The sequence below is a fragment of the Narcine bancroftii genome, chromosome 2, assembly GCF_036971445.1.
Source record: "Narcine bancroftii isolate sNarBan1 chromosome 2, sNarBan1.hap1, whole genome shotgun sequence".
NCBI lineage: Eukaryota > Metazoa > Chordata > Chondrichthyes > Torpediniformes > Narcinidae > Narcine > Narcine bancroftii.
This window is the reverse complement of record NC_091470.1, coordinates 274,825,666-274,834,004: the sequence shown is the minus strand read 5'-3', so window position 1 is coordinate 274,834,004 and position 8,339 is coordinate 274,825,666. Positions and strand designations below refer to the sequence as shown.

Here is an 8,339-nt window from a genome sequence, read left to right as displayed (position 1 = left end):
CAGGAGAAAAAAGCTGAAAATTTATCAGAAAGGAGGTAGCTCTGTGAATGCAGAGCTGGAGAAAAGGAGACATGGGATAGGGAAAGAGTGAAATGTGGTGGCGGGAGGGGGTTGGGTGGCTCACAGATACTGGAGAAATCAGTGTTAATGCCATCTGGTTGGAGGGTGCCCAGATGGAGTACGAGGTGTTCCTCATAGTTGCAGGTTGTCTCAGTTTTGCAGAACATGAGACTATGGATGGGCATGTCAGCATTAAAATGGGGTGGTGAATTGAAATAGTATTGCAGCTTTGCATTTTAAACAGCTCCCTTTTATCTTATCAAAAAAAATTAATCTCACTCTTTTCCAGAAATGTTCCCATTTCTAAAGGAGCTGAAAGGCAGATGTCCATTATCAATTTTTCACAGTTAAAGAATGTTTAGTCACTGGTGTGACATGTACAGATGTCATTGGCTGAATAGTAATGCAGAAGAATCCTCAAACCTTGAGCTTTTGTTGACATTAAAACAAGAACAGTAAAAAGAAAAAAAGCTCTATTATATTAACAATGTAAATTTATTGTGTATTCAAAAAGTAGAAACATTTTATGCCAGTTCAGATCAATATGGACAACTGTTTAAAAATAACCAGGGAAGCAATTTGATTGTTTTGTGGTTTTTGTCCTTGAACGGATTGTGTTCTGTATTGTTCAGATGGAACAGCTTGAAATGATTTCACAGCATTGCTTCCATTCAAATGTGTGGCTGCAACAGCAGTGTTAAACTTCAGCAACCAAATCTTTCAGTAAAACAAATTCAAACTTCTGACTGCCATTGCCAATTTGACCAACACACTTCGATATTAATCTACAAATTCACTCATAAAACTAATTTAACATTCAGGACTAATCCTGCAAATTCAGGTATGGTCTGAATGCCACACCTCTGACATCCTTGAGTCCCTAACCAACCGCAAGCATCAACCTCACTTCTATCTAGGGAAGAAGCTCCCTCCCATTTATTTAAGTGAATATCAAACTTGCAACTGGCCAACCTTTGGATTTGCATTTTCCACAATGTACAACTTTATGTCAGCTCACTCATCCCACCATTTGAATTCAGTAAAACCATTGCAGTCACAATCCTGATAGTTCATCCTGGTAAAATGTCTGTCTTTGTTCCCTCAGAACTAGATGGTTGCATAGATCAGGTTATTTGACATAGACTGGCAGATCTGTGGGACCATTTTAATGCTTTCAGGAATCATTTTCATCTCTTAAATGTCAACCAGAATAATACAGAAGAGCCAAAAAATTGTCCACTATTTTCTTGTTTTTTATCCCTCCCTATAGGCTAAGCTTTTATTTATTCAGGCTCTGGAGCTCATTTCCTTTCTTTCTGAATAAACTATATCCATAGAACACAACAGCACAGAAACAGGCCTTTCTAGTTGGTGCCGAACTATTTTTCTGCCTTATCCTATTTCTTCACCCAGACCATATCCCTCCATACTCCTCCCATCCACACACATGTCCAAATTTTTCTTAAATGTCAACATTGAGCCCACATTTACCAATTCAGCTGGCAGATTGTTCTATACTCCCACCTCTGTGTGAAGTTCTGCTTAATGTTCCCTTTTAACTTTTCTCCTTTCACCTTTAACCCATATCCTCTGGTTTTTATCTTGCTTTGTTCTGTTTTTAAGCCAACATTAATGTAAATCCTCGCTGATGTTGGACATAAACATTTTCAAGTGGATTTGAAAATTTAGGCCCAGATTTGCAAAATTAATAGAATAAACAATACACATGCAATCCTATAATTGCATGAAAATTAACTATCTTAAAACTACAGAAATGACCAAAGATCAACCATGCTAGCATTTCACACTGTCTCTAATTCTAGTTGTTATACAACATTGGGTTTATCCTGGTGTGGATATTACATGTGCAGGTAAAAAGTATACAGAGTGACTTAGCAGTGGGGCATTCCTCAGAGCATTACATGCTCTGGCCTACATTCTTTGTAAACTTTCAATATTTGAGTTGTTGAAGAACCCATTAAACAGCTATTGGCTATTAAAAATATGATAATACAAGGGCAAATGGTTTTGAAAGATTCCTTTAAAAACAAAATATTCAGGCTAAAAATCTGCTGCAAAGCTTTAATGGTTAAAAATAAGGTTTTTATGGAGTTAAAGCTTCACCAAACCTGTCTCATCCCCTTGCTTGAGTGAAATTTGATTGTCTTAACTAATCCACAACTTATCCATGGATTGTCACTGGAAATTAAAAATGGGATATAAAGCAATTAACTCCAGCAACACACACTGAAGAAATATGAGGCCTCAAATCCAACTTCCAAAGGGCCTTTGGCCCTTTCTAGAAAAGTGATCGTCTTTGGCTTTGCAAAAAGATAAAAGCTGTAACAAGAGCATGACAGACGTAGAAAACTCAAATCCTTAGCTGGAAAAGAAACAAGGGCTATTGCTGAAATGTTCAAGGGCATCATAATAATCAATGGAAGATTTCCTCTGTGCCTGGTGTGTAAATTTAAACATTGAAAGTTTACAAAGAATGTAGGCCATGGCATGTAATGCTCTGAGGAATTCTTCATTAAATATTTTTTAAGTACTCATCGACTTTACATATGCAGATTCAAGGTGAACATTAAATGCTCTGAGGCAGAAAGAAACCATTGGCCCAATGCTGAATCTTTAGCACAGCTCCCAATAATCCTCTCTTTAAATTAATTTTAATAAAATGTGAAGTTCAATCCGTACAAGATAAACCCAGGTCTGAAATTTCACTTCAGTGTAGCTGTTTCCACCCATAGCAAACACAAAAAAGCTAATTCTGTGGACAAATGCTCCATATTTCAACAATATCTGAAATATATCCAACAAAGCAGACCAGCTAATTTTTCACATATATCTGGAGTCTGCCTGAGGCAAATAAGAAGTCTGGAGATGCTGAGCAACACACAAAAAGGGCTCAAGGAATTTAGCAGGTCTCACAGCATCCATAGGAGGTAAAGAAATATAACCGACATTTAGGACCTGAGCCTTTCTTCAAGGAATATTTGCATACCAGGATGCCTGAGGATTGTGTGGAAGGTGTTTTCAGATTGTACAGTGTCATTTAAATGAGGCTCCAACTTGACCAACTTTTTCTGATGCAAGCTTTGTTCACTTTAACACATCACTACTGTATCATTACATCATTCCATTCTGACCTCAGAAGCATCATAAAATTATAAAAAAAAGGAACAAAGTAGCTGTTAAAATATTAATTTTACAAGCAATAACCAGAGTAAAATATTTCAATGCTATGGCAAAATTCTGAAAAGTTTAATGAGCTGCAAATATCCTAGTGTAATTTAACTCTGAGCAAATGTCTTTCCAAGTTTAAAAAGATATACAGTGCCCTCCATTATGTTTGACACAGACCCTTTTTTCCTTTATTTGCCCCTGTACTCCACAGTTTTAAATTTGTAATCAAACAATTCATGTAAGTGCACATTTCAGATTTTATTCAAGGTTATTTGTGTACATTTTGGTTTGACTATGTAGAAATTACAGCACTTTTAATATATTGTTCCCTCATTTTAGGCACTTCAATATTTGGGAAATAGCAATCGGAATTAGTTGCATATCCCTTGCATGCAATAACTGATAGAAGTCTGTGATTCACAGACATAACCAGGTGCTGAGCATCTTCCCTGGTGATGCTCTGCTAGGCCTCTACTGCAGCCATCTTCAGCTCCTACTTGTTTCGGGGACTGTTTCCTTTGGTTTTCTCCAGCATATTGGAAGGTATGCTCAATGGATTTAGATTGGGTGACTGACTTGGCCATTCAAGAATTTTCCAGTTTTTACCTTTGATAAACTCGTTGCTTTAGCAGTATATTTGGGATCATTGTCTTGTTGTAGGATGAAGCACTGCCAATGAGTTTGGAGGTATTTGCTTGAACTTGAGCAAATGTTTCTATACATCTCAGAATTCATTTTGATACTGCTATCAGCAGTTACAACATCAATGAAGATTAGTGCTCCAGTAACTGTGATGACCATACATGCCCAAGCCATAACACCGCCACCACGTTTCACAGATGTGGTATGCTCTGGATCTTGGGCAATTCCTTTATGCCTCCACACTTTTCTCTTGCCATTCACTCTGATAGAGGTTAATCTTGGTCTCATCTGTCCATAAGACTTTCTTCCAGAATTTTATAGGCTCTTTTAAATACTTGTTGCCAAACTTTAACCTGGCAATCCTGTTTCTGTGGCTAACTAGCGGTTTGCATCTTGCAGTGTAGCCTCTGTATTTCTGTTCATGAAATCTTCTGCGGACAGTAGTCCTTGACTCATCACACCTGTCTCCTAAAGAGTGTTTCTGTTCTGTTGTTGAGGCGTTTGAGGATTTTTCTTCATTATGAGAATTCTTCTGTGGAGGTCTTCCTTGGTCTCTTAATGATGTATTTTTTAAATGATGATTCAAACAGTTGATTTTGGTCATCCTAAGGTTTGGGTGATATCTCTATTTTATTTTTGTTTTTCAGCCTCATAATGACTTCTTTGACTTTCATTGGCACGACTCTGGTCCTCATGTTGAAAAATTGCAACTACACACTCTAAAGATGATCAAAAGTTTAGAAGCAAGCCTAGCTCTCTTATACCTGCACCAATGAAGCAATTAAAACACAGCTGAGTAATCACAAACATCTGTGAATATTATAGTGTCTGAAATGGGGGAACTATGATTAAAAGTGCTGTAATTTCTACATGGTCAAATCAAAACCTTGAAAAAAATCTGGAATGTGCACTTTAATCACAATTCATGTGAATTGTTTGATTAGAAATTTAAAACTGTGGAGCACAAGGGAAAATAAAGGAAAAAATGTATTTTGGAGGGCCAAATTTTATTATGGAGGCCAAACATGATGGAGGGCACTGTAACAGTTGCTTAAGACACAAGTCTCTGGCCTACAAGTTTTATCTTATTGTCATATTAGCAATGCTAGAGTGTACAGCCCACATGTAACTATCCTTGAAATTAGGATATAGTTAATAGTCAAGCACATCAGTAGATTTGAACTCATATTAAGACCAGGTAAGGATAGCAGATTTCTTTGTTGGGTTGTGGATGTGCTTTCAATAAAAGAATAGTAGTTTCATGGTTGTCTTTACTGAGACTTGATTTTTTTTAAAAGTTCAAATTTATGTAAGTTTCTTAGCTGCTGTAGACCATGGGATTTGCAATCATGGCTCTGAATCAGTGGTCAGGCTTCTAGCAGACCAATGACAACCACTCTGTTACAATTCTCCCTCATTAAATCACATGGTGGGTGCAGCAGTTAACACTGCAGGTTCACGGCTCCAGAGACTTGGTTTCAAACTTGACCTTGTACTCTGTCGGCTTAATGCTTCTTCCTTTCATTACATGTGGTTTCCCCATGATACTCTAGCTTCCTTCCACATTCCCAGTGACAAGTTCATATGTTAATTGTGGTGTAGGTAAATGTCAAAAAGGGACTTGTTGGACTTCTGAGAGATACAGGGAAATGAGAAGGGAAGTGGGACAAATGGAATTACTTCCTTGGGAGCCAGCAGCTTTCTAATGAGATACATGGCCTGTATAAGCATAACCTTTTGGTTTTGACCCCTAGATAAAAGTGCAGGCACAGACAAGGATAGAATAATGATATAAAATTAATATTCCGGTCCAGTTACAATAAACAAAATATCAAAAACCACATTATTTTCAAAATGATTATCATGCAGATTAGTTCCATAGTCATTACCAAACTAAAGAGGAGCTTTACAATTTTAACAAACTTGGGATCTTCCCATTGTTTCATTGCAATGTCCAGAAAACAGCAATGCATTCTCACGGTCCCAAGCACCTAAATCAATTATGTTGTTAACATATAAGTGATGGTTTTTTTTTTACATTGGCAATTATCATACCTACTTTCTGGAGAGGCCATTCACACTGGAATGACCAGAACGGCAAAAATTTGGTATCACCATGCGTTTACACTAAATACCTGAGGTGTGGTATTTTCGGTCGTATAACCTATGTGCAATGTACAGTGTCGCATGTCATCAATAACTTCCCAATAACTGCAGCCATTCCATGAAATTCTCTAGGGGTCCAGGAGGTAAAATATTGTTCCGATATTTTACCTCCAGGACCTTTTACGCAGACCACGTTCCGTAATTTTGGCAACAATTTTCTGGAATGCGTCGGCTGTGTAAAAAACATATATGGCTACAACAAATCTATGGAACTACCAGTCATTGCCTCTAAATTATTGTTTGACAAGATGAGTAAAATATTACGTCCATGAGAATGAAAAACACTGCTATTTATCTTGTTCGTGTTACACAATGCTCCTTAGAATGTTACATTTTGTTTCATTTCTTATACAATTTAAAATTCTTTTCTTGATCCAGTGCTGAACTATTAATAAATCTATAATTAAAAATTATTGAAAGTTCAAATGCAATGTAGTTCTTCTTAACATTTGTTAACATCTATCTGGTAGAGAGGATAAATATTTTTTAAATAAAGTTAGAAAAAGTAGAATTGATAGAGCAATTTATCACAATACTTAAGGCATCAGAATATTTCATATATTACATTCTGGAGTGTAGCAAATATTATTAGAAGAAAAAACATGGGAAATTGAATATAACATGAATACAAAATAATCTTTAAACTAGTCAATAACGCAAGGTATGGTAAAGTGTCAATTTCAATTAGCATTTTTTCAATGTTTATATTTTCCATTATAACAAATATCAATTTTGAACAAAATGATGCAAATACTGTATTAAATAGTAGTTATGATTTAACAGTTTTAATATTATTCCATCTAATACTTTTGTGATAGAGGCAATCAAAAATAAAATTTGATATAGTAATAAGAAAAGCTTCACTGATTTTTATCAAAGATAAACACTGACAAAGTCAGATTGCTAATTTTCAATAGCTTCAACCTTATATTTTACTTATAGCTTTGAACAAAAATAGTTTATATTAATTTTGTCTGCACTAATTATATTTTTATTTAAAATATTTGTTAATCAACAGCACTGGATTTTATTTAAAAATATATCAATCAACAGTGCTGAAGATATTCAGTGTAGTTCATGTCAAGTAATGTTGAATTGTTAATTAGCAGTACAGAAGGTTTCCTGTGCTGCCTGATTGTTAGTCCACAATACAGTAAAAACTTGTTCTTGTTGATTATTGATTCACAGTTCTACAATATTCCCAGTAGAATCTGTTAATGTACAATACTGTAAATTTCTAATACTCCCAAATTATTAGTCCATCAGGTATCCGGTGCTGCCTATGTTGCATGTTACGACAGTATTGGACATTCCCAATCCTGACTGATCACTAATCGACAGTACTGCAGATTTTCAGTACTGTTTGATTGAAGTCTTCTGGTTGATCAGCATAAACATAATGCCCCGCACCTCGAATCGCCTATAAAATAAAGCATAGAAAAGTACCAATGTGTTATTTTGAACAAATATGTTGAGCAAAGTATGTAGAACAATTAATGAAAATCAAAATAAAACCTTGGATGCTGGAAATTGGAAATAGAAAAAAAGAAACTGGTGTAAATCCTCACCAGGTCAGGCAATATTGGTGGAAAGAGAAATAGATTTTGCATATCAGGGCTGAGACTGTTTTCAGAACTGGGAAAGAGGGAAAATGTGCATTTTCAGAGAAGATGGAGAAAGATTGTCAAAACAAAGGGAATATCTCAAATAAGGTAAGGCTTGCCTGCCATTATACATCCTATAAGACAAAACTAATTCATTAATTATATTATTTAAATCATTAATTGCTTGCTTTGAAAGGGAAAACTATGAAGAACCCTCGAGCGTCCCCAGCATCTCTGTTCCCAGTTTCTGAGGCAGACATGAATCTTTGAGGCGGGAATGGGAAGGGAACATTCTCAGAAAGCCTCCAGCCCAGATGGTGTACCCGGCTGCATCCTTAAGACCTGTGCAGAACAACTGGCTGGAGCTTTTGCAGACATTTTCCATCTCTCACTGCTGTGGTCCAAGGCCCCCAGATGCTTCCAAACATACATCCATCAAGAAGAGCAAGCTGACGTGCCTCAATGACCATCAGTCAGTGGTACTTTCCATTCACTGTGATAAAGTACTTTGAGAGGATGGTTACAGAGCAAATCAACTCCTGTCTCAGGAAGGACCTAGATCCACTTCAATTTTCCTATCATCATACATGTCAACAGTGGAAGCCATCTCATTCCTTTTCACTCTTACTTAGATCATCTGAACCATACAAGCACCTGTTGTTCATTGAATATAGCTCT

The 8,339-nt window shown here is 36.3% G+C and overlaps 1 protein-coding gene across 3 annotated transcripts in view; it reads right to left on the bottom strand.

Annotated features, from left to right (window-relative positions):
• Positions 1-536: 536 nt before the first annotated feature.
• abhd5a (abhydrolase domain containing 5, lysophosphatidic acid acyltransferase a) overlaps positions 537-8,339 on the bottom strand; it is a 35,181-nt gene continuing 27,378 nt past the window's right edge. For all 3 annotated transcript variants that reach the window (XM_069920975.1, XM_069920977.1, XM_069920976.1), the window contains exon 7: positions 537-7,477. In XM_069920975.1, the coding sequence (XP_069777076.1) occupies positions 7,388-7,477 (90 nt within the window). In that variant the 3' untranslated portion in view covers positions 537-7,387. The remainder of the gene's footprint in view (positions 7,478-8,339) is intronic.